At 57.3% G+C, this 24,633-nt stretch overlaps 7 protein-coding genes across 7 annotated transcripts; 3 read left to right on the plus strand and 4 right to left on the minus strand.

Moving 5' to 3' along the window:
* Positions 1 to 220: 220 nt before the first annotated feature.
* On the plus strand, positions 221 to 1,467 carry BXZ73DRAFT_106948 (GroES-like protein; the record flags this gene model as incomplete). Its single annotated transcript, XM_048016780.1, has 4 exons — positions 221 to 495; positions 552 to 630; positions 755 to 1,282; positions 1,348 to 1,467. The coding sequence occupies 4 exons, from the start codon at positions 221 to 223 to the stop codon at positions 1,465 to 1,467; spliced, it is 1,002 nt and encodes a 333-aa protein (XP_047872229.1).
* A 2,078-nt stretch (positions 1,468 to 3,545) lies between these two features.
* BXZ73DRAFT_106949 (beta-glucan synthesis-associated protein) lies at positions 3,546 to 5,940 on the minus strand (the record flags this gene model as incomplete). The annotated part of the gene is made up of 11 exons (XM_048016781.1): positions 3,546 to 3,642; positions 3,713 to 3,882; positions 3,944 to 4,054; positions 4,112 to 4,188; positions 4,261 to 4,384; positions 4,448 to 4,507; positions 4,570 to 4,860; positions 4,893 to 5,436; positions 5,500 to 5,681; positions 5,744 to 5,779; positions 5,839 to 5,940. The coding sequence occupies 11 exons, from the start codon at positions 5,938 to 5,940 to the stop codon at positions 3,546 to 3,548; spliced, it is 1,794 nt and encodes a 597-aa protein (XP_047872230.1).
* Positions 5,941 to 7,847: 1,907 nt separating this feature from the next.
* On the minus strand, positions 7,848 to 9,477 carry BXZ73DRAFT_106950 (major facilitator superfamily domain-containing protein; the record flags this gene model as incomplete). The annotated part of the gene is made up of 10 exons (XM_048016782.1): positions 7,848 to 7,898; positions 7,950 to 8,141; positions 8,220 to 8,289; positions 8,345 to 8,715; positions 8,772 to 8,856; positions 8,912 to 8,989; positions 9,046 to 9,094; positions 9,146 to 9,174; positions 9,229 to 9,255; positions 9,323 to 9,477. 10 exons carry the CDS (start codon positions 9,475 to 9,477, stop codon positions 7,848 to 7,850), a joined length of 1,107 nt encoding a protein of 368 aa, XP_047872231.1.
* A 1,499-nt stretch (positions 9,478 to 10,976) lies between these two features.
* On the minus strand, positions 10,977 to 12,261 carry BXZ73DRAFT_106951 (uncharacterized protein; the record flags this gene model as incomplete). The annotated part of the gene is made up of 2 exons (XM_048016783.1): positions 10,977 to 11,302; positions 11,376 to 12,261. The coding sequence occupies 2 exons, from the start codon at positions 12,259 to 12,261 to the stop codon at positions 10,977 to 10,979; spliced, it is 1,212 nt and encodes a 403-aa protein (XP_047872232.1).
* Positions 12,262 to 13,767: 1,506 nt separating this feature from the next.
* On the plus strand, positions 13,768 to 14,385 carry BXZ73DRAFT_10350 (uncharacterized protein; the record flags this gene model as incomplete). The annotated part of the gene is made up of 1 exon (XM_048015598.1): positions 13,768 to 14,385. A coding segment is annotated over one exon (618 nt), but the record flags the coding sequence as incomplete, so codon positions are not given.
* An 816-nt stretch (positions 14,386 to 15,201) lies between these two features.
* Positions 15,202 to 16,583, plus strand: BXZ73DRAFT_55508 (uncharacterized protein; the record flags this gene model as incomplete). The annotated part of the gene is made up of 2 exons (XM_048021355.1): positions 15,202 to 16,158; positions 16,221 to 16,583. The coding sequence occupies 2 exons, from the start codon at positions 15,202 to 15,204 to the stop codon at positions 16,581 to 16,583; spliced, it is 1,320 nt and encodes a 439-aa protein (XP_047872234.1).
* Positions 16,584 to 23,521: 6,938 nt separating this feature from the next.
* Positions 23,522 to 24,351, minus strand: BXZ73DRAFT_81940 (uncharacterized protein; the record flags this gene model as incomplete). Its single annotated transcript, XM_048023610.1, has 2 exons — positions 23,522 to 23,617; positions 23,659 to 24,351. 2 exons carry the CDS (start codon positions 24,349 to 24,351, stop codon positions 23,522 to 23,524), a joined length of 789 nt encoding a protein of 262 aa, XP_047872235.1.
* Positions 24,352 to 24,633: the final 282 nt, after the last annotated feature.

A 24,633-nucleotide genomic window follows, 5' to 3' on the forward strand; every position in this document is an offset into this window, starting at 1 on the left:
CCGTGCCGTTCGCCGATCCGCTCGCACAACGCCCCATCTCCGAACCACCACCGCCGGTGACGCTCATTCACCCGGTCCGGATTGCGCACGCGTCGTCTTTACCTCTCGAATCCCTCCCGATGGCGGAGTCCAGAGTCCACATCGCGCCTTGTTCAGCGGAGGCAGACAGCGTATAAATGCGCCATCCTCCGCCCCTTCCTTCCGACACCCCCACCTAACCATGTCTACACCCACCATCCAGAAGACTTTCCACTTCACCGAGGCCCCTCCCCAGGGCAATTTCTCCATCGCCGAAAGGCCGGTGCCCACCCCGGGTGACGGCGAGGTCCTCGTCCGCGTCGAGGCCGCTGCACTCAACCCTGCCGATTGGAAGATCACTGGCCCTGAGCTCATCCATGTGATGGGCGTCCTCCCCCTCCCCCTCGGCACGGACGGAGCGGGTGTCGTCGAGGTCGTCGGCTCCGGCGTCACTACCTTGTCCAAGGGCGACAGAGTGTACGTGCTCTTCTACGACTCCAACTTCTCAGAAATGCTCATGGTCTCGTTTTCAGCGTCTTCCAAGGCTGGTTCGCTCCGGACAAGACTACCTTCCAGCAGTACACAATCGTCAACCCCGCGTTCGCAGCCAAAGTGCGTACCGCCCCCTCATGAACCGTGTTCTTGGTCTAACAGATCCTGGCACTCAGATTCCAGCGAACATCTCCCTGGACCAAGCCGCGTCCCTCCCGCTCGGCCTCATGACCGTCCTTCTTAGCCTGTACTCTCCCGCGTCCACGAACTCGCTCAACCTCCCCCCTTCTGGGGGGCGGGCCCCTCCCCCTCCGCAGGCACCCCCACGCTCATCCTCGGCGGCGCATCCTCCGTCGGCCAGTTCGCCATCCAAGCCGCCAAGCTCGCAGGCCACAGCCCGATCATCACCACCGCGTCCCTGCGCAACACCTCGCTGCTCACCTCGCTTGGGGCGACGCACGTCCTCGACCGCTCGCTCTCCGTCGACGCTCTCGTCGCCGCGATCGAGGGCGCGCTCAGGGGGACGCCGCTCTTGTACGCGTACGACGCGATCACGTACGCGGACACGCAGTCAGTCGCCGTCCGCGCGCTCGCGCCCGGGGGAAAGCTCGTGACCGTGAACCCGGTGCCGCTGAGCGAGGAGGACAAGAAGGCCGCTGAGGGGATGACGATCGTTTTCGCGCAGGGGAACGTGCACGTGCCGTTCCACAGCGCTTTCGGCGCGGAGGTCTTTGCGCAGCTGAGTGGCTGGCTCGAGAAGGGCGACATCAAGGTGCGTTCGCTCTCCCATGCCATCTGTCCGTTTGACGAGGGCTGACGTGTGTGATTGCGCTGCAGCCTAACCCCGTGGGAATTCTCACCAAGGGTCTGGCGGGCATCCAGGACGGATTGAAGCGCATGGAGGAGAACAAGGTCAGCGCCGTGAAGCTCATCGCGCGCCCGCAGGAGACGCCGTGAAGAGACAGAGCATAGGTTACATACAGCTCATTTTTACGACAATGTTGTAGAAGTAAAGTGAAAACCCGACCCCCATCGCTCGATACGTTTGCGAGGAGTAACATCATGATAGTCGTCACGCTTTCACACCCAGGGGTAGGTATAAACACTTCGCGCTCGCGGTGACGAGCTCTCCCGCATTGACTGGATGATAATCCACCAAGTGGGTTATCACCTTCTCGTGGACTTTAGGATGAGGGCTGGGCTGCGGTGGTGAAGCATGCGGGGGGTGAATTTGAGTCGCCTTCACCGGAACGCATACGGAGGAAGACATACATCCACCAAGTCCCGTGCTCATGGTACACCGTAACTGGACGCTTTCAAAGACAGGCAGGCCTGTGGGACCGAGTCCGCCGTTCCCGTGCCTACACCGGGTATAGACGAGCGCAGCAGAGATGAGGAAGCCGCCGAGCATGAGCTGGAGGAAATTCAGTCGTGCGTAAATCTAACGAATAAAAGGACGTCTGATAGAATCCGGTACTTTCAAGTGATCTCTTGGACTTGTCGAAAAGACTGCTGTCCGGATGGGTCCCAGGTATGGGAGAGGATGGTGTAACCGCCTGGAACAAGGGATGTGTCAGCGAAATGCTTTAGAGTCGCAGTTTCTGTTTGAAGCAACAACAAAATCTTCTCAGAAAGAAGTTCAGGGGTGTTGTAGAGGAGGGGACAGGCAAGATACACACCCACCAAGGCCATATATATGTCTTACTCGAACGTCAGGCCGCGCCGTCGCGCGGTACACACGATCCAGGTATGTCCTTCCTGCCACACACTACGTACCTACGCTCTGTCAGTCCAAGTCTTGATCCATGTTTGATCGCGCACAAGCACTTACCATTCCTACTCAGCTGCGTGTGGTAGCGGTCAAGACTGGAAATCGGCGCCCCGAATTGAGGTTTGATCTCCGAAGGCATACGCGTGACACAAACACGTCGGCGAGTGCAAGTCTGTATCACGAAAACGGCGGCGAGTGGATTATCTTATTGGGAGAAGGAGAAGAGATGGGGCGACTTGGAGAGCCTGGACCGCTCTCTCAGGATACAACCTGGGTGTCTCGGCTGAACCAGGATCTCTTCGCTGTCTCCAGCTCACATGCCTCTGATACCACGTAACCTGGTGTGCGGGACCGAGAACGGAAGGGTTGACATACTCGTGGGCGGTGGACCTGGGCGAATACTCGCGTGGCGGCGGCGTGTCCAGCCCGGGGCACAGCGTGTGGAAAGTGGTGGAGAGCCCCTTAGATGTGGCAACCGGCCTGATACCTGCGTGACACCAAGCACCACTGTGCGGGGTACAAATGCTTGACCTTAAAAAAGGAGAGGGGGAGAGCCTCGCGACAGGAACGCCGGGACTGGGTACGCGCGTACACGGACCGGGCGCCGGCGGGCGGGAAGCGTCAGCAGGGCGCCGAAGTCCCCGGCCTGCTCGGCTACCGGTGGCCGAAGCGCATTTGGAGCAGGTGCGATCGAGGCAAAGTCGGGCAGGGTGTGGATGGTGGTGTTGAACGAGAGTTGGCTCGCGGGCGCAAGGGCCGACGTGCCAGCGTAAGGCCTAGGGTGGCACCGGACGCAGGGAGACGCAGGAGCGGCATCGGAGGATATCTAGCTAGATGCGTACGGAGCGCAGGGGATGTGTGCGTTCAAGCCTCATGGGCCTCAGGCCTCAGAATTCAAGTACTCAGGAAGGCGGACCGCATCGATGCCAAGCCCAAGGCCGGCGCTGCTGGCTGAACCTGCTTCCGGCAAAGGCCGAGACGCCGACTGTTTGATCCTCAGAGTCAAAGCTTTGACTCACGCTTAAACCATTCCCGTGACTGCCTCTTCGTTCTTGCGCCCGGGCACCTTCGCCCGCCCGACGAAATCCCGCGCGCGACATGTGCGCATGTACGATACCTTCTCAGTTGCGCACGAGCCGTTCCGTGATCCACACGCGAGTCGGTCAGGGCGCTCCATTATAAGACAGATTAAACGTACAAGGTCCGAGCAGAGACACGATCAGAAAAAAAATAACGATAGCGGCACCCGCGCACCGAGCGCGCCTCATGAGCACTCCCCCAGGAAGCTGTTTTTCGGCATCGCCTGCTTGAAGTCGTCCTCCCACGTCGTCAGCAGCGCGTTCGTGTACGCTTCCTGATACCTGCAGAGTGCCATCAGAGTCAGAGTCAGAGTCACGTCTTCAGACCGGAGCGGAGGAGGGATGGACGAACTGGGCGATGTATGCGGCGGTGGGGAAGTCGCTCGGGTCGCAGCCGATGTTCTTCGCGCTCGGGTCCTGGTAGACGCGTATCCAGTCGACGCGCATCTTGGTCGGGAACACGAGGTGGGCGAAGTCGACCTCGCCGAAGCCCTGCGAGATGCCCAGGTTCATGATCAGGTACTGTAGCGGGCGGAAGTTCGTCAGCAACAGCCCTCGTCGCCAAAAGCAGAGGGAGGTTCACCATGGGCTCCTGCGACACGAGGCGCTGGCTGATCTGCGAGTCCGAGTCGGGCCCGACCGCGGCGGACTCCATCGTCCACGAGAGCGAGCCGTCGGCGACCCAGGCGATGTACTGTCGCGAGCCTCGGTCAGGAGGCCGTCATCGGCACCTTTGAGGAGGAGAACTCACCGCACCGTCGGCCCCAGGCTTGTACTGGAAGCCGTACGTCGAGAACGTCTGGCCGCCGTGGTCGTACGCATCCTGGTCTAGTGACGGGCACGGGCGCGGGGTGAGCACACACATGTGCCGGTCAGGTCAACGAAGACGGAGGGACGTACTGGCCCTGGTGACCACCGAGGTCGCCTGCTGGAATATGCCGCCGCCGTACGAGTTCGCCATGCTCTTGCTGGTATCGGTGATGAGGTAGGCGTCATGGTCCGCGCTGTACCCCGCGTTGAACGGCTGCGCGCGCGCGTCACGTCGTCAGCTCGACCGACACTCCCCTGCCCCGCCCGCGACACTCACCGCCCACTGCGCGGACTGGGACACCGCGCCCAGCGTTTCGTCTTTGACCGCTCCGCCAACCTAACGGAGAACGACACGTCAGACCTGTCCCGTCCGACCGGCGCAGCGAGAGAGAAACGCACCTGGCCCTCGAACATGTCGATCTCGGGCACCGAGCGCCCGACGTACTCCCCGTTCTCGTGCACCGGGCCCGGGTGCGACTCCCCGGGGCAGGTGCAGCGCGAGAGGCGCTGGCCGGGCAGGAACGAGAGCGCGCCTTGGTCGCCGTTCTGCGCCGCGACGAGCGGGAGGCCGTCCTTCGTCTGGTTCTTGACCGTGCCGACGTCGCACGAGTCGTACGAGTACGGCCACTGTCGTGCGAGGGGGGAAGGGATGGGGAGTGGGGTGGGAGGGACGACGGTCAGCCGGAGACCCTGGGAGAGGGCGTGAAGGCCTGCGGACGCACCATGCCGTCGAGCGAGGCGCCGTAGCCGGCGCGCCCGAGGTTCCCCATCGACCAGATCGCGGGCCAGAGCCCGCGGACGTTGTTCGTGCCGGGGAGCGTGACGGAGGCCTCGACGAGCCCGCCGGTGAAGCAGAACTGGTTCCAGGTGGAGAGCATCCCGCCGGTGAAGTTCAGGTTGTGGTTCGGCTTCTCGGAGAGCGTGATCTCGAGCGCGCCGTTGCGGGTCATGATCGCCGAGGGGTCGTACCACTCCAGGTTGCCGGTCTGCCAGTAGTGGAGGTCGACCGCCTCCCAGTACGGGTCGTCGCCCGGGTAGAAGGTGCGCCCGTCGGTGTTGAACTCGTCGCTGAACACGAGCTCCCACGTCTGCCCGTTCACGTAGTCCGTCTTCGTCTTCGCGTCTTCCGGCGTGTCGCGGTCGATGACCGCCCGGTTGCCGGGCATGAGCGGGATCTGGCCTGTCCCGTTGATCCCGCCGTAGTTGAAGCCGCCTTGAGTTGAGAGCTTCGGAGTGAGGATGTACGACGCGAGCGGGAACCCGGCGCTGTGGGTGGGAGAAGGCCGTCAGCGACTTCCGACGTCCCTCGCTGTGCGCGGTTCGGCTTACAAGAGGCCGACGATTCCGACGGCGAGGACGAAGACGCAGCCGAGGTTCATGAAACCGCGGGTGGTGAGGATGATCCCGCCTTTGTCGGTTTTGAAGTCTCGTCGCGTGTCCGGATTGTGTAGCTTGTCATCAGCCTCAGGACCGTTGAACATGGCAGCGGGAGAGTCGAAAGGAACGGCGAACTGCATGAGGAGATGATGGTGAGACACATGACGGGCAATTCAAGATAAGAACAGGCTTATACCTTGTCGGAAACTGATTGAGCGGCATCGCTACTTCCCTGTCGGCAAAGTCGTCTCAGTCGAATCGCTCTGTGGGTGGCATAGTGCGCGTACATACCATTGACGAGATGCTGTTCGTGAGACCGGACCGAAAGCGGCGTGGGGGTGCCCAGGGAGCATAGGGGGGCTGGCGGCTGCGAACGGGCGCGTATCCGCTCATCTTGAAAGTTGAAGGTGTGTAAGGGGGCTGCAGAAGGCACGGCTAGAGGAGCCGAAAAAAGGGTGGCAGCGGGGAAGGGGAAGGAGAAATGTATGAAAGGTGGAATGTCGGCGGGCGGACAACGCTCGGTCCTTTTGATCACCACGAGAGCTCGGTGTGGGCGATGGGTATATAAGACATCGGCCTCTGACGACAGCCGCAGAGGGAGCCACGAGCCCCGAAGATTAGCACGGGATCTTCCTCGTAACAATCGATCGGAAGGCTGGGAATCTGCACGGCGCGGTGGTGAGACAGCGAGGCACAGTTGCTTTAAAGGAACGCCACAAACTTCAGCTTGTCGCGGGCATCTTTTTGCTGGCTGGAACCGGCCGGGGAGGTGAAACGACGTGGGCGGGGCAGAGCAAAAAGTCGGGCTTGGCATTGTTGGGAACCGCGTTGACGCCCTGTGGCGGGCCGGGAGAGGAGAGGGACCAAGGGAACGCGGTGGGGATCACGAAAGGCTCACGACGCAACTGGACGTCGTACATGTTCCCGGCCTCAACTCCGCGTGGAGGTCGTGGGGAGCAAAATTAGACGGGCGCTCCATCTCGGAGGTGCTGACATCCCCGCACCGCCACGTACGCCGTCGCCGTGAACCAGCTGCTCAGACGACGGTCGAAGGCGATGCGCTCCACTCTCACAGTCCCACCAAGGACCGTAGTAGTCCGAGACCATATCAGGTCCGACCCGCATCGACTCTCATTGAGCACGGCCATCCGACTCGTCGTCTGCGGTGCTCGTGAACCGAGAGCCTCGATGAGCACCATCCACCCCACACACAAACACTCCCCATCCGAAACGTAAGACCAACTGCGACAGCTCAAGGGGAGCTCCGAGCTCCGAGCTCCACCTAAACGCGGTAGGGGTGATACACGCGCGCCTAAGTATACACATACGGGATAGAGATGAGGTCATCACATTGATGATGACGGGCGGCGTTGACCGCGCATGCACTTCTCCCTCATTGACACACCTCGCCCGCGCCATAAAAGACAGCATGTAGACCCTCACGAACCACTCTCCGATGGACGTGCTGCGAATAAATCCGTCGGTGAGTATCTCTCCCCGCAACACGTCGTCCGTGCTAAAGCTGCCCCGGTAACTCCGACTATAGCAGACCTTAGCAGACCCGTCTTGTCCCATCATGTACAGCTTCATGAGATGTCCTAGAATGATGCCCTTCCTCCGCCGGTCGTGTCGATCGGGGTCTGGCAGGCAGTGCGCCGGTCGCGCTTCAACCAATGGCGCACGATAACGATCGGGCACCGGGGTCTACTACGCTACGTCAGCTTGATTGGTAACGAACATCAGGTGCGTTTCCTTGACGTTGGTGCGTGCTTCGGAGACGACGGAGCTTGCGGGCTCTCGTGTGTGCAGTGGGGCTGGAGCCGTGGTATGCATGCGGGCGAAAAAGCGTGTCTCGTGGTCTCCAAACACAGAGAAATCGCCCTGATTGTTGTGGTAAAAGAGTTGTTATGCAACGGTTTGCCCGACATCGAATCGACATTGCCTACGACGACGGACAAGCAGGAACGTGGCAGCCGCATAGCATGCTGTTCCGAGCAGCCCGATGCTCTGTAAATCGCACTTTTAGCGGGATTGCAGTCGTAACAGAGTGTATACACATACCCCGCTCCATACCGCAGGTCGCCACCAGATGAAGTCACCTGTGAGGAGTGCCCCGTCGATAGGCGTCCCCACGAGAGTGCCTAGGCCTGCATCCGCTTCTGTGAGCGTCTCGCGATAGCTGAAGAAAAAGACGATAACCGACCACAAAAGAACAAAGCGATGCCTAGGCGTGTTCTGCAATAGAAGAGCGCGTCAGACAAGCGACATACAAAGGAGTAGAGGGTAGTACTGACCCAATCTCAGAGGCGTCGTCTGTCATATCCGCAATGACCGGTGCCAAAGAGAGATATCTGAAGGTGTGGTTAGTAACCGAAACATCGTCATAAGAGAACATCATTCACAACTGCCGCCGAAAAAGCCAAAAGTATCGCAATCACGATAACGCTGGTCGCGCTTTGGAGGCCAATCATGCCGAATATCACGACGGAGCACGCAAACGTGGCGAACGTGCTCATGTGGGCAACACCGATTCGGCCGGCCACGAATCCAGGTGCGATGCGGCCCACAATGGCAGCTACGTTCATAATGACAAGCTGTGGACCAAATAAGTCCTCGTCACCGCGCACGCGAAGACGGCATGCTGACCACGTTGAAGGAGAACGAAGCGCTACGGCCGTGGAGTAGGCATCGAGCTGAATGTAGAACACCGGATAATAGTACGCGACAATGAAAATCATCATCCTACAGTCCCGTGATAAGCGGCCGTTCCGTGTAATCCGAGCGCGAGCGCACTCACCCGGCTGAGGTACAGACGTACGGTCCATCCCGGATGAACTTTCCAGCCAGTTTCCAGAGGCCTCTCCATTGTGGTGAGCTGCCGCTTTTTCTGTGCGACTTGTCGCGCATGAGGGCACACCCGACGACGAGTACGCCGGTGATGAGCGCGGCATTAGCCCTCGCCGCGGCCTCGAACCCCCACCTTTGAAGGGTGCTGTTGAGCATGATTGGGTGGACGACCGCGCCGACCGAGGACCCGGAGGCGACGAGGGTGAGCGCGGTGGCACGAGCGCGGCCTCCGGAAGTGAAGCGAGCGGAGACGGCCGAGATGGCAGGGATGTAGAGCAGCCCTCCTCCGATGCCGGCTCCGACGCCTTGCGCGAGAAAAATCTGCGATGTGATCAATGATCTGGGAGAGTCGTGAACGAGATGCAAATAAGACGTACTTGGTAATATGCGCCCTGTTGAGCTAGCGAGAGCATAAAGAGAGAGATCGCGGTTACGAGGGAGCCACCATACAGAAGATGATAGCTGTGTCCATTCATTGGCTTGTGGGAAATGGGGTGACCATAAGAAAGATGCGCACAAGTATCCGCGGTCATAGAGCGGGCCAGTAACGAGACCAGCCGAAATGACGATAAAGGCATTGATGCTACCGACCCACCTACCGCGCGGGTAAGCTCGGATAGGGGATGAAGGGTCAAGGGAGCGAAGACGTACGAAATGAGCGAAGACGAGCTGTCCTTGAGATAGACGCGTGTATAATAATCTGCCCACGTGATAAAGAGAGGATTCGACATTCCGAGGCCTGATCACGGACCTTGATACACCCCAAAGGACGTAGTATACCTGACGATACGAGATAATCAACCAGCACGTTTACCAAGGAGCAGCGGTACCTACCCGAAACCGCACACTTGTAGCAGAAACCTATAGAAGTAGGTCGAAGACGTCATTACGGTCGCTCACGAGTGGTTCAGAAAGAGTGAGGACTGACGCGCCCAGGATGTTCGACCAAGTCAAGTAGGTGTCTTTGCGTGTGCGTTTACCAGGTTCGGTCATCGTAAGGTCGGCCGCACCCGTCGCATTTTGAGAAGTTGGCGTATGTCGATCTTCGGTGGTGATGACAGTAGCATCCTCGGATTTCTCCATATGGGAAGCCAGAGAGGTGGAGCGGAGAAAGGATGGGAAAGCTGTGGCCTGACAACTTGGTGGGGGCTTATGTACCCCGTCCCAATGACAGAGAAGCAAGAACGCCATGTGCCCAGTTCCGTAACGGGCCAGCGTTGTGCTCTCCAGGCTCCCACGCGGGGCCACAGAGGCAAGCTCGTTTCTCAGATCTCAATGCCCGACCAGGTTGCGCCTATATCAGCTGCGCACAGTGACATCAGCTTTCTCCGTAGCCCCCGGAGTGACAGCACCGCGCACGCACTGCGAGAATAACACACGGCCACGTGCACTCGCGCACAAATCCCTGTTTTGGTTGCAACGGGGGAAACCTGCTCACCTTGATCCTGCCACACTCGTCCGCTGAAATGGAATGCCATGATCGGCTGGCCGCGCGATTGGCGGGGTGGGAGAGAAATCCACGTGGCAGCACCTACCAAAAATGGCGCGTGGGAGCAGCGTGGGTGAAAACAGGCGGGGAATACTTAGACGCTATCCGCGTCGGAGCTCTTGAATCCCCGCTCGCCGCACGAGTCCAAGCTTGCGACCGCTCAAGGAGCCGCGGAGCGGCATGCCGCGCATCGGTAAGCTGATGTGAAAGGGAAGAATCGGGTGCTCGATGAACAGACTGGCTGGAACTGGGATCGCGTCCAATGGCAAGAGACGCCAGCTTGGCAGATATCTTCGCTCCGGGCTGTCTTGAAGCCATACTTACCGCTGGGGGGACATGCTACAGTCAAACCCCTCGTAGTGCATACCTGTGATAGTGCATACCCCCACATAGTGCATACCTTTGGCCTCTTCCCGAGTTGGTATAGGGGCATAACGCATACCCCCCCGCATACCGCATACTGCATACCTCGGCCGGGGGGTCCATAACGCACTGTACCTATGTATATAATCAGTATTAGCGCCCCACATGTATGCCTTGCATGCCGCCCAAATGCGGGATAACTTTCCCATGTGTCCTCCGTGCCCGACTGCCAGCAGCCTGGAATAGCCACACAAACCGTCAGGACTGGCCGGGGCTCACGCGCGACTTGATCACACCCCCGGCCACCTCTCCCTGCCTCCGCACTATATATCCCTCTCGCCTTCCTCTAATCCGGCCTTGCTGTCCTCGAGAAGCAGGTGAAAGAGCGCCGAACGGCCCTTCAAGCTTCTCTTCAGGCTGGGAAAATCATCTCGTAGTCATTGATTACTTTACTCGTATGTAGGCTATGTAGGGGGGAGGAATGTGCGCGCGAGGAATGCGCGCGTGAGGATTGATACGCGCGCCAGAGGCCAAAAGGGCGCCCTGCAGAAGGGCGTCAATGGGTCTCCCACGATAAGCGCTTCTCTCATACTGCATACCCCCACATAACGCATACCTCGGGGGCCTTCCCGAGGGGTATGCACTATGAGGGGTTTGACTGTATTTGTGTACTCATGGAAAAACAGTCGTACGTATGATTGTGTAGCCTTCTCTGATTACCCAAGGACGCTCAATGCAGATATTGAGGGTAATCATTCTGCATCGCCCGCCTGCCCTTCTCTCCGTCCGCCCAACAACCCAGGTCCCCTCGAATCCGTTCCTCGTGGTAAAGGTGCAACATGTCCACGGACTCCGCCTGTCCGCTCCCCGAGTACATCCAGGAGATGGGGGCGAAGACGTATACCGGCAGGCTCGCCGACGCCAGCGACATCCACATCAACCGCAGTTCGAACACGCCTTCTTTGTCATACTCAAAGTCGTCTATGAAGCTCACGAACGACGGCTGTATCACGAACTGCCGCAGTCCGCGCCACTGGGGCAACAGGGGCACCTTCGCTGCAAACAAGAAGGACATCGCTCAACGTCAGCCGATAGGTACCGTAAGCAGGAATGGACCAAATGCACGCACGTGGATCCAGTGTGCTCTCGATCGTGAAGTCAGGAAGCCCATACCAACCCTTTGGATGCGTTCGGTGGTCCCAGGGCTCCACGCTGTCTTCGACGCGCTCCAGCATGTCTTCGTCCGCGCAAGCGTCGAACACGCCCGGCATGCTGTCGCCCATGTAGCCGGTGATGCGGAAGTGCGTCAGAGCGGGGAGCCGCTCCGCGACCGCGGGGATGTCGTCCAGCGTGCCCCCTGGGCCCCGGCGGTCGTACCAATGAAGGCGTCGGAGCGCCGGGAACCGAGGTGGTTGGTGCGGCGGGCGGGGCTCCGCGAGGTCGAGCAGCCACGATGGCGGGGCGCCAGATACGGTGAGCTCGCGGAGGGTGGGAAGAGTGGATGGAAGTCGTATGTATTGGGTCAAGTCGCGCTCGAGGAAGATGATGGCGAGCGTCTCCAACCCTGAAGCGGCAGCGTGGAGGAGGTCGTTAATAAACTTGGCGTACCGGAAGGCACTCGTATGAGCGTGAAGGCTGCCGGAATCTATCGTAGAGTCGTTTGCGCCGTTCAGCGGGGCGTAACCCTCAGGGAGGTATACGGGACCTTCGTGCCTAGAGAAGGAACGCTTGCTCTTTTCCACGAGCTGGAGATATTGGGATTGCGTGCAGCTCAGGAATAGGTGGCGGAGCCGACCCCGAGATGTTGCGTTGCGTTCCTTTTCTGCTTCTAACCGTCGTGTCAGTGCCATCATGTATTTTGGTCGACCCATGAGCGCCACGTTATCGAGCCGGTGGTATTGAGATACGCTGTGGATGTGCTTGGAGACAAGGGCGAGGGAGCAGGATGTAGCGCCGCCGTCAATGGTGGCGAAGAAGAAGATTCGTTGCAAAAGCTCCAATGGAAGCGTTTCCATGACGGACTGAGCGGGAGTCTGTATGAGCGTCTCTGAGAAGGAGAGCGGATGTGGATGAAGGAGGACGGGATATACAGGTTTGCCCCTGACTTGTGCGATTTATATGAATTCAAGTGCGACGACTCATAACGCCACCACGGGGCCGAACAGCGCCACCACAGGCTGCTCCACTTTGCGAATGATTAAGAGACATATGAACTCATCACGAGGTCGAAATCTTGACGATAGAGCGGTGTAAGCTCAAAAACGAGGAGGGTGGGATGAAATCAAGAAAAGAGAGTGAATTGGATGCGTGAGAACGTGAACAAGAGAGACCCCTGTTATGCGCGCAGTGTCTTTGTCACGTGCAAGGAAGAGGAAAAGGTATGACCTAGTTAAACGAGTCAATCGCAACCATGAGATTTGAACCCCAGTGAGGGTCCCTCCCGTCTACATACGTCTACATACGTCAGCAACTGTCCCTGTGCGTCTAGAGACGATGGCTGCCGTCAAGCGCCGGCCGTGAGCTTCTGTCGAGCGCGCTATCTCTGTCGCTATCTCTGTCTCTCTCTCTCTCCGTCTCTCTCTCGGCTCTCTCCCTGTCATCGGGCCTGGCTTCAACGTTTCAACTACTCCCGTGTCACTCTATGCATACATCCATTCCTCCGGCCACACCACACTTTCAGGTCACGGTTGCGCAGACTGTATATAGCCCAATACACTACATGGTGCGCCCTGGCACGGCGGCACGGTAGTACTGCGTTACTTCGGAGTTCTGACGAACACATCCTCGGTAGCAACCGTTCTAATTCAAAGGGATGCCTACAAAAGGCGGTCTGCAGTGTCGCAAAGCCGCAGGGCACGCACTGGTTCGCTACCACCGTGCGTCTCTCGTCTTTCCCCGCCATCTCTCGGCCTCCGCCTCATCATGTCTTCCAGCTCTGCGCCCCCTAGGGACACGGAGCAGCGCGTTTGCACATGTCAAGCCCTGTGTCTCGGCGAACCCACTCTGATGTCGGTCCGGAAGTGGCGCACTCACGCCAAATACCGTGTCGAACAACCCGCAGACTTTCTTGCCGGCCTTGGTGGATCCTTTACTGCTGTACCTCGTGGTGCTGTGAGTACACAACACTTTCGACTATGCTTTGACTGATACATGTGCCATGTGCAGGCTGCTGAATCGCGTGTTCCGAGTAGTACACCAGCACGACTCCCGCAAAATGCACCCTCCCAGGTATGTATATTTGGGCCCTTGGCATCAGCTCATAAACTTAACCGACATGTCCACAGGCCCCAGCTCGGGAGACCCAGGGTCCTCCCAACCGTCCCCCAGAGGTAGACATTGGCCCCGAGTCTCGTCGCGGTTCGCTTGGTCAAGGCGGCTCGATCACGCGAACCTCTCCGGCTCCACCGCCACCGCGCAGCCAAAGGAGCACAACCGCCGATCCGCGCACACCTCCTTCCAGAGGCAGCTCACGTCCGCTTGATGAGATCGAGCAACTACCACAAACCAATCTCGACCCGGAGCCCATCCCGTTCCTTCCACTTCCCGACTCCCCAGAGACTCTTCCACGCCCTCGCGAGCACCCAGACGACTTTGAGGAAGCCATGGAAGGCATTCACGAAGCTACGGGAGAGCCTGCGCACGCCACGGTCACGGAGCTTCTGCATGCGGAGGCGTTCGTGAGGGACTTGAGAACCGCTCGGCTACCTGTCCTGCCACCACGCGAGGACGACGAGGACGAGAACATCGCCTCAAGACGTCGCCTTCAAGAGCCGCGCCAAGGCCCACCGAAGCTTGACAAGTACCAGTTCGCTGGCCTGAAGATGTTTCTCGCTCGAGGTGACGCGTCGGAGCACAACTACATGGACAACCGTGCTGCCTTCCTCGACATCCACCCTGATGATCCGCTCCCCACCTACGACGGCGTCAAGAAGCTTATCTCGTCCGTTACCGGAGTGTACTCTATTCGCATCGACATGTGCCTCAACTCCTGTATCGCGTATACCGGCCTGTGGAAGGACAAGGACGTCTGTCCCTTCTGCAACGAGCCTCGGTACGATCAGTGGAAGGCTCTGAAGGCGAAGAAGGTCGCGCGCCGAACATTCCAAACCTTCCCCGTCGGTCCTCAGCTGCAGGCCATGTACTCGTCGCCAACGACTGCCAAGTCTATGCGGTGGCGTGAGGAGGAGACGTCGCGCATCCTCGCCGGGATCGCGGCTGGTCGACCTGATGCCTTCATGAACGACATCTACCATGGTAGCGACTATCTCACAGCTGTCCACCGCGGGCAGTTTACATACGACGACAATCTCCTTATGTTCTCCATCGACGGCGCGCAGCTCTACCGGTCGAAACAGTCGGACACGTGGCTATACATTTGGGTGCTTTTCGACCTCCCACCTTCCGTCCGCTACCACAAGCGGTTTGTCCTTCCCGGTGCGGTGATCCCGGGCCCCAACAAGCCGAAGAACTTGGACTCTTTCCTCATGCCTGGTCTCATCCACCTCGCGGCGCTGCAGCACGATGGATTCCAGATCTGGGATGCGCACCGGAAGAAGGTCTTCACGTCGCGTCCGTACCTGTGGCTCGCCACTGCCGACTGCCCTGCCATGGCCTACATCTCGGGCCTTGTCGGACACAAAGGTGCGCTCACTTGTCGCGTCTACTGCGGGCATCTGGGCCGACACAAGCCGGGCAGGTCCATGTACTATCCCGCGATGCTCCAACCTCGTGATGGAACCGGCCATCCGTCCTTCTCACTCCCGATCACGAGCCTCCCTCCAGGAACCGTCGACGCGAGGAGGACTCTCTATAACAACAACCTCCGGATGCTCCAGGCGGCTCCGACTGAGAGGGCTTACACAAGGGCCCGGTTCACGACTGGCATCTCTAAACCCTCGCTCTTCTGCGCCCTCCCTCGATTCCCAGGCTGCCCGCACGGCTTCGGCCTCGACTTGATGCATCTCATCAGCCTCAACATCCCCGATCTCGTCATCTCCTTGTTCCGAGGTTCTGTGAAGTGCTATCGTCCGGACGACAAGGCGACGTGGGATTTTGCGGTCCTCAAGGACGACGAGGTCTGGGCAGCACATGGACAACTTGTGGCCGATGCGACCCGGTATCTCCCTGGATCGTTCGATCGGCCCCCTCGAAACCCGGCCGAGAAGCTCAACAGCGGTTTTAAGGCTTGGGAGTTTCTCCTGTACGTGTACGGTCTCCTTCCCGGTCTTCTCCGTCTCAACTTCAAGCCGGAGCTTCATCACTACTATCGACATTTCTGTAAACTCGTTTATGGCGCCCGACGCGCTATGCAGCACACTCTCCCCCTTGCCCACATCGCTCCTGCTTTCCAGCGGATTCACGAATACGTCCATGAGTTTGAGCCCCTCTACTACCAAGGCCTGCCTGAACGCCTTCATTTCATTCGCCCTTGTCTTCACACTCTCTATCACGTCTTCCAGGAGATCGAGCGGACGGGACCATGCTCCGTGTACACTCAATACACCTTGGAGAACTTCATCGGCAACCTCACGCGCGAGATCAAGCAACACGTCACTCCGTACGCCAACGTCGCGGAGTGTGGATTTCGTCGGTGTCAAGCTATCTCCTTGAAGGCCACATATCCGGAGCTGGATCCGGACCCGAAGGTGCCGGAAGATGCTTGCAAGCCTGACGACGCCCCGGGATTCATTCTCCTTCGCCCCAAGGACAGTGCCCCACGTCGTATGTCGCCCGCTGAGGTGCTCGCTTTGAGTGCCTACCTCGAGTCTATATTCGAGCCTGTACCTCCGACCTGGGACCCAATCGTCATGCGCTGGGCACGTCTGTGCCTTCCAAACCACCAGATCGCCCGCACCCTGTGGAAGGAGGGTCCCCTCGAAGCGGGCGGATATCGCCCTCGACGTGCGCGCATGGTCAAGGTACGTGTATCTTGTGTTCCCTTGCACATAGTGCTGATCCCATCCCGTACCTGCAGCTAAACTCTTCGACTTACGCAGAAGTCCAGTACTTCTTTTTGCTCACTGTTCTTGGGCCGCCGAAACGCACCATCAGTCTCGCCATGCTCTCCGTGTTTTCCGCACCCGACCAGGGCATCTACCAAGAGTCTCTCGGGACCGTCCTGGCCTGCACTTATCGTGGACAAGACGCGTGTGTTGTAAGACCCATCAAGACGATCGACGCGGTGGTCGCTATGGTCCCGCTACCGCCCACAAGCGAAGAGCAGGCCACAGGCACCGACTTCACTCACCGGTACTTTGTTGTCGAGAAGCCAGGTTTAGAGGTGGCCGTGTTGGCTGGTCGAGTCCCTGACCTAGATGGGGATGAGGACGACATATAGACAGCAGCCCTTCCTCACACCCATGCCAACACGTCGCTCCGCAACACATCTCATTCTGTCTCGCACACCTATATAACCAGTTCCAGAAGGCTGTCCACACTCCATCGCCCGACTTCTTGTCCACTCCGCCATGCCTGTCACCCGACGAGCGTCCATTCCACCACGCTCGTCACCCAACTCCTCGTCTATTCCACTGCACACACCCAACGCGATCCACCATGGAGCACCCTAGGATCAAAACAGCAGCACCTGCTTTGAGACGCGATGCATGCGGCGATGCCGCGGCGCCCTTCACGCCTGCTCGTGGCCTTCACCTCACGCGCTAGATCTCGACCACCGGTGGTGCAGGACTCCTACCCCTCGCAATTGCTCCCTGTTCACTCTGTTCTCATGCGTCTATTTCGTCTTTCGGTCTATGTCCTTCCTATGTACCATCTCTGTCTCCGCTTCCTGTGTCGGGCCCCCGTCTCGTCTCTTTCTGTCTGGGTCAGTTTCCGGTCGGTGTGTCGCCGACATCATGCAGTCGGACACTTACATATGATCTCCTGCCCTCTCACCCTGTCGTGCGCTGTGCCCCCACCCCTGCACGTGTGCACATTGTTGAACATTGGATATCGAACATACGTACATTAGGACAGTTTACGCATCCACATGGACTCTGTGAGAGACTTCCCATATTTCCATATGTCACTTCACTGCCTTGTAGTTCCTTATCTCTTCCATTCCGTTCTTCTACGCTTCTCTCTTTGTTCCCTTGTTCCACTTACGGACTTTCTTTGTCTTGAGCGCACAGCCCGCACAGCCCTGTAACCATCTTCTGTCCGGTCTGTTCTCTGCGCCAATTATGTCTTCCCATCACTGCTTACGTATGCTACTTCTGGACAGTATATAGGGAGGACTCTGGCTCGCACTGCTCTTCAGTCGTTCTATCACTGACTGAGGAGTAAGTCTATTCACACTACTATGCGCTCCTTACATATGCTTACTCTATCTGTAGTCGCTCCTCTTCGTGTGTTACAGGTAGAACTTATGCTCTCAATATAGTCGTTCTATCACTGACTGAGGATCGCTCCTCTTCGTGTGTTACAGTTGGTCCCTTGCCTTACTCAGAGTTCATCAGGTTATGAGCCCTGCGCTCTAGCTTGCTTACGTTGAGCAACGCGCGCTTCACCTTTCGCCAACGATTCAAGATCTCCCCATCGACTACTCGTGGACGGTTTCAGTCGGACATAGCTTTGGGTTTTACCCTCGCAGTCCTCTTCCTCCGTCTTCACCTCTACCCTCCACAAGGCCTTCCGACAGGCTTTCGTAGCGAGGTTGCCCCAACGGGTGCTCATTCTCCACGAGTAGGGGATATCGTTCTCAACATCGCGCTTCTCTGTACCTTCAACCGACTTAGCCGTGGCATCGGATCACTCAGACGACTCCTCCACTGAGCCTGTCTTCGACGAGAACACTCCTCCGAGTGATCTTCATTGCTACCGCTGTTTTCACGTATTCGACACACGAGACCAGGAAGATTGTCACTGGGACGAAGAAGAAGAAGATCTTTACGCTTGCGGTTTCCAACCGTGTCCTAACCGTCATCGGGATATCAACGCGCCAGCAAACTTTGGTCACAGACCTGCTAATCTACGCGTACCAGGACGACTTGTCGCTCCTGATTACCCGCAGCACCCTTCTCATCTTCTTTCGCTCCCTGCGCTTCCTGCGTCAACTTCGGTCACTGCGCCAGGTTCTCCACTTCCCTCGGCCGCAGCAACCGGACCTCCTCCCTCTCCTATCTCCTCACACCACTCTTCGCTCGAAGTCGAGCAAGTCCTTGAAGCAGACGTCACCCCAGACGCTCCGCTCTACGGTTCCTACGTCTACGGTCCCCTCGAATTTTATCCTATCGTCGTTCACACTCCCTCTCCGCCTTCACCCACTCTCGTCCCTCTAGACGATACCCTCGAGATCCTCTACACGCTACCACTCATGGACACTGTCCCCGTCGCCAAGGGTTCGGTGCTCAAGGGTCGCGATGGATACAAGCAGTGGGCACACGACATGGAAGGGATGTTCCTCATGCTCTCTTGCTGGGAAATTGCTGCTACTCCTTCACTCGACCCTCCACCTGCTGCCACCGAAGTCGCTGCTCACCTTGCCTGGAAGCAACGTGAATCTAAGGCACGAGGCCTGATTGTCAAACAGGTCTCGATCGAGGTTAAGGAGGCGCATCTCACCGGCAAGACCTCTGCGAACGCAATGTGGGAGGCTCTCAAAGCGGCTTACGACAAGTCGGACGCTGCGTCGAGCTTCGCCCTCTTCGAGGAACTCATCAACCAGGACCGTTTCGACGAGAACAAGGACCTCGCTGATCAAATCTCGACCTACAACGCCAAGTTCGACCGCATCGACGCCACCATCGCGAAATACGGTAACGGTCAACGTGCCTTCATGTGCATGGGCAAGCTCCCGGTCTCCTATCGCGCCATCGTCACAACTATTCTTGCGACTTACGAGTCCAAGAACATCACCGTCGACAACGTCATCTCGCAGGTTCGCTCCGAGCAGACCTTGCGCAAGACATCGATCGGCAACGGTGAGGAGTCCATCAGCAAGGTCACCAAGACCAAGCCCAAGCCCCGTGGTCCCTGCGCTCACTGCAAAGGGAAGAACCACGACGAATCTCACTGCTGGCAGAAGCATCCCGAGCTCAAGCCGCAGGGGAAACGTCAGGGCAACGGCAAAGGCAAAGGCAGAGATAATGGTGGTGGTGGAAATTCTGGACATTCGCATAACGTTTCGGCTCAGACTGTCAATGTACTTGTAGCGTCGGACGCCTCGTCCGCGTCGAATGAGATCTCTGCTGCTTGGTACAACGCGGGTAACACCGCTAAGCGTGATTCTCACTTCGCAGTCTGGTGCATGGATTCGGGTGCTTCGCGTCACGTATCGGCATATAAGCATGACTTCTCCTCCTACACTCAATACCGTGAGCCCAAGATCTTCCATACGGCTCAGGAAGGAGATGCTGGTATCGTCCGCGCACTCGGAGAAGGAACGGTTATTGCTCGAATCGATCTCAACGGCAATCATGTCAAAGTTGAATTTAAGAACGTCGTATACATCCCCAAGCGGGTACACGTCTCTTCTCAACTGGTGCCATCGAGAACGCCGGAAACCTCATCATTCAGGGGAATGGGAAAATGGTCATTTTCGATCCTCGCGTCCTGACGCATCCTTCACACACGCTGGCTTGACATTCCCTGGTGCTATGCGTCTTGAGGCTCTGTTTAATCCGATCAACAACCTCTATCAGCTGCCCACGGATATCATGAATGGCAAAGTCGTCCAACCCGTCCAACCTGCAGAACCTCAACCGCGGCTCAGTCGTCGTCGTCTACCGTCGACTGGGAACTCATTCACAACCGCTGGGGTCACTGTTCTAAGGAAGCGATCAAAAAGCTCCCTAAGGCAGTCAAAGGTGTTGACGACATTGGTCCTGCTCCTCCCCCGTCTACTGTTTGCGATGGTTGCGCCAAAGGAAAAATGACGCGCAAACCACACCCTCTATCACCGAAGCGTGCAGAAGCTCCGGGCGACATGATCCACACTGATCTAGTCGGCCCACTGCCCACTTCTATCGGCGGATATACGTACTTCGTAACATACCTTGATGACTTCTCTGGTGCTGGTCGAATCTACTACCTGAAGGCGAAATCGGAACAGACGAAAGCTTTCCGAGCATACTACGCCTGGGTATCGACACAGACTGGTCGCAAAATCAAGAAGGTACGATCCGATCGAGGGGGTGAATATACCGCAACAGAGTTCCAAGAACTTCTTCGAGAACTTGGGATTGAGCACGACATGACCATGCCAGGAACGCCGCAGCAAAACGGTCGTGCCGAACGCTGGAACCGAACCATCATGGACAAGGCCCTGTGTATGCTTCACTTCGCAGGTCTGTCTCACGGTTTCTGGCAATGTGCGGTCGACACTGCGGTGCATATCTACAACCGTCAGCCAATGCGTCGTCTAAAATGGAAGTGCCCGATCACGGCATGGAACGGAGTCGTCCCAGACTGTTCCCACTTCCGCGTTTTCGGCTGCAAAGCAGTCGTACATGTGCAAAGGGACAAACGCGACAACAAACTCGAGCCTAAGGCACTCGAAGTTGTGTTTGTTGGTTACGAGGGTTCCAAGGGTTATCGTTTCTGGAACCGCTCTACCCGCTCCATCATGGTCTCTAGCGATGTGGATTTGATGAGAACGTCTTCCCTGCACGTGAAAACCCCACCGGCCGTCGTCGTGTAACCCCCGACGATTCACCGTTCCCGGACATCCCTGAGGGAGAGCCTGACAACGAACCAGTCGAGCTCATACCTCCTCCTCCAACTCCTCCTCCGGAACCTGCTATGGTCCCACACCCTCCTCAAGCTCCACCCAATGCCGAGCCTGAACCAGAGCGCGAAGCTCCGCCACCGCCTCCTGTCGTACCAGGTGCACCGCCACGTGCTCCTAACCACCGTCGTAACCGTCATCCTACTGTCGAAGACGTACCTGATGTCGATGCTGGTCCTCCACCACAACCTCAGCGCCCTCAGCGTCATGGTGCAGGACAGAATCCGCATCGCAACAGGGACAACTTCTATGGTGACGAACCGCCTGCACGCGTCGACGCCAGGACACGACGAGACGGACAGCTACGTACAGCTGAAGAGCGAGAGTACTTCGATCTGCTCAACACTATCATCAATCACGCTGCGCGCAAGAAAGGCATCCCTCAGTCCTACCGCGAAGCACATAACTCTCCTATGAGTGATGAATGGTTCAAGGCTGAAGCTTCGGAGTACAACTCGTTGATGGAAAATCGAACCTGGGTGCTCGTACCTCGCCCCAAGGGTCGTAACGTCATCGGATGTCGTTGGGTGTATGATATCAAGCACGATGGTCGAGTCAAGGCTCGCCTCGTAGCTAAGGGCTATACGCAGAACTGGGGAGAAGATTACTTCGAGATCTTTTCGCCTGTATCGAGGAACGAGTCGACCCGCTTCGCATTTGCGCACGCCGCGCTCGAAGACTGGGATATCGACGCCATGGACGTCAAAACCGCGTTCCTCAACGGCGATCTCGACGAGGAGATCTACATGGAGCAGCCGGAAGGATGGGTTGAAGCTGGCAAAGAGGACTACGTCTGTCTGCTCAAGAAGGCCATCTACGGTCTAAGCAAGCCTCTCGCCAGTGGAACCTCAAAATCCACGACTCGCTCATCAAATTGGGATTTGTCCGCACGTACTCAGATGCCGGAGTCTACGTTTATCGTCGACAAGGGGGTGTTCCAGGCGAAGTCACGCTGATTGTTCTATATGTCGACGATCTACTCGTCATGGGCAATTCACGCACGCGCATCGACTTCGTCAAGGACTCTCTCAGCAAGCAGTACAAGATGACTGATCTAGGACCGGTGCAACGATTCCTCGGTACTCGTATACGTCGCGATCGCGTCAAACGCATCCTCGACATCGACCAGGAAGAGTACATCGACGCCGTCCTCGAAAAGTTCAACATGTCTGACTGCAACGCTGCTTCCACTCCTCTCCCCGCTGGTTGCGTCCTCGTCGCTCGACAGGATGAAGCACCTGCAACTCTTCGTCGGGAGTACCAGAGCCTCATCGGCAGCCTCCTTTACGCCATGCTCGGTACTCGTCCAGACATCTCCTACGCCGTCACGCGTCTCTCCAAGTACAACGCCAATCCGTCTGAAGATCACATGCGTTACGCCCGCTACGTCCTTCGCTACCTCCGTGGTACCTCGCACTATCGTCTTCGTTACGATGGAAAGGATGGCGCCGTATGATCGCGTACTCGGACTCGGACTGGGGAGAAGACCGCGATGACAGGAAGTCGACAACCGGCTTCGTTTTCCTGATGGCAGGAGGTGCACTCTCCTGGGTCTCTCGCCGACAACGCACAGTATCCCTCTCCTCCACTGAAGGGGAATACATGTCCGCGTCAGACGCTTGCCGTCAAATGAAGTGGCTTCGCACTTTCGGCCGTGAAGTTGGTGACGATATGTCGAGTCCTACACCGCTCTGCATGGACAACCAGGGATCGATTTTCCTCTCTGAAAACCCTGCTGTTGACCGTCGCACGAAGCACATCGACATCCGCTACCACTTCATTCGCGAATACATCGAGGAAGGCGAAGTTACTCTCTTTCACGTTCCTTCTGCGGAGCAGCTAGCGGACTCGCTTACGAAGTCAGTTCCTCTTTCGATACTCAAGTACTTCTGCGAGCACGTTGGTTTAGTTTCATCCGCGTCTTGAACGAGGGGGTGTGTTGAACATTGGATATCGAACATACGTACATTAGGACAGTTTACGCATCCACATGGACTCTGTGAGAGACTTCCCATATTTCCATATGTCACTTCACTGCCTTGTAGTTCCTTATCTCTTCCATTCCGTTCTTCTACGCTTCTCTCTTTGTTCCCTTGTTCCACTTACGGACTTTCTTTGTCTTGAGCGCACAGCCCGCACAGCCCTGTAACCATCTTCTGTCCGGTCTGTTCTCTGCGCCAATTATGTCTTCCCATCACTGCTTACGTATGCTACTCCTGGACAGTATATAGGGAGGACTCTGGCTCGCACTGCTCTTCAGTCGTTCTATCACTGACTGAGGAGTAAGTCTATTCACACTACTATGCGCTCCTTACATATGCTTACTCTATCTGTAGTCGCTCCTCTTCGTGTGTTACAGGTAGAACTTATGCTCTCAATATAGTCGTTCTATCACTGACTGAGGATCGCTCCTCTTCGTGTGTTACAGTTGGTCCCTTGCCTTACTCAGAGTTCATCACACATCACCGTTATTGAGACTATATCGTGATTCACACCTTGTACTATACAGACTACTGCTCTCCAATTTCGCAGTTTACATAAGTTCTTGCTCAGTCCCGGTCTGCGTGTTCCTCCACAAGCCTGCACTGCAAGCACTCAACCTCGCTTTTGTTTCGATTCACCCTGCCAAAGGGGCTCACCTCAGCCTGAAATCACCCACACAACACGGAGGTTGGACAACACATACCTTCAAAACGCGACCCTTCTGCCATTTCTTCGGCTGTCCCGGAAAGCCAGATAGACCACAGATCTCCCACTCCTCCTCCCAGGGCATTCTTTGGCGTGGCTGCGGAGATTCCTGTGATTGCGAGAAGGAACTTTCCGCCACGGGTACGTCTTGGTCGCCAGGAATCTTCGGCGGTGGCTTGAGAGCTTCAGCTACTGCCATGGCGAGTGGACCAGACAAGCGTGCAGAAAGAGAGGTGGCTAGAGAGTCAATGAGAGCTTGATGAGAAGATGGTTCCAGGAGCTGCTTCAGTCGTTCTTCGATGAGGTTGACAAGCTGATGGTGTTCTTCTCCAATGCTCGTTTGGTGCTGAGACAGGTCGGGGACGGCCGCCATGGGAGTGCTGGGTGGTGACTCGGAGTCGAGGCTTTCTTCAAGCTCTGTCAAAGCAGCGATGAAGAAACTGGTGAAGCCTTCCATTGCTTTTGTGGAAGAGGTGTGTATATCACGATATTCTTCGGGGGAGAGTGACGGGGAGGATGCGATGTCGCAGGCGAAGTCGGCAAACATGAAAGAGAGAGTGAGGAGTTTGCGGGCCAGGGTGTCGCGTGCAGGCAATGTCGTGTCCTCTGCTGTCTTAATGACACAGTAGGCACGGATGATGGAGTCGGCTGAGATGTTGTCCATGGGAGTAGGAAAGGCGTAGGATGACATGAGTTACTAGATCTTGCAATTGGACTGGCTCCTGCTCTCCGATGTCATTGGCACGTGATCAGTAGCATATACTTATCCTGTCGCTCACTGCCGCTCCTGCGCACCCTCGTTTCTTTCCACCTTTCATTCATCTTCCCCGTCCTTTCCATATAGAGTCCCCTACAACGTCTTTATAATGTCTAAACCTCTGCCATTTTGGCTGCAATCATCCTCGACCGTGTTGCGCCCTCCAGTCAACCCACGGACCGTTGGCGGACCGCCCACAAACGCTGGCTATATGCG

This window comes from Epithele typhae (assembly GCF_022376455.1).
Source record: "Epithele typhae strain CBS 203.58 chromosome Unknown BXZ73scaffold_95, whole genome shotgun sequence".
Lineage (NCBI taxonomy): Eukaryota > Fungi > Basidiomycota > Agaricomycetes > Polyporales > Epitheliaceae > Epithele > Epithele typhae.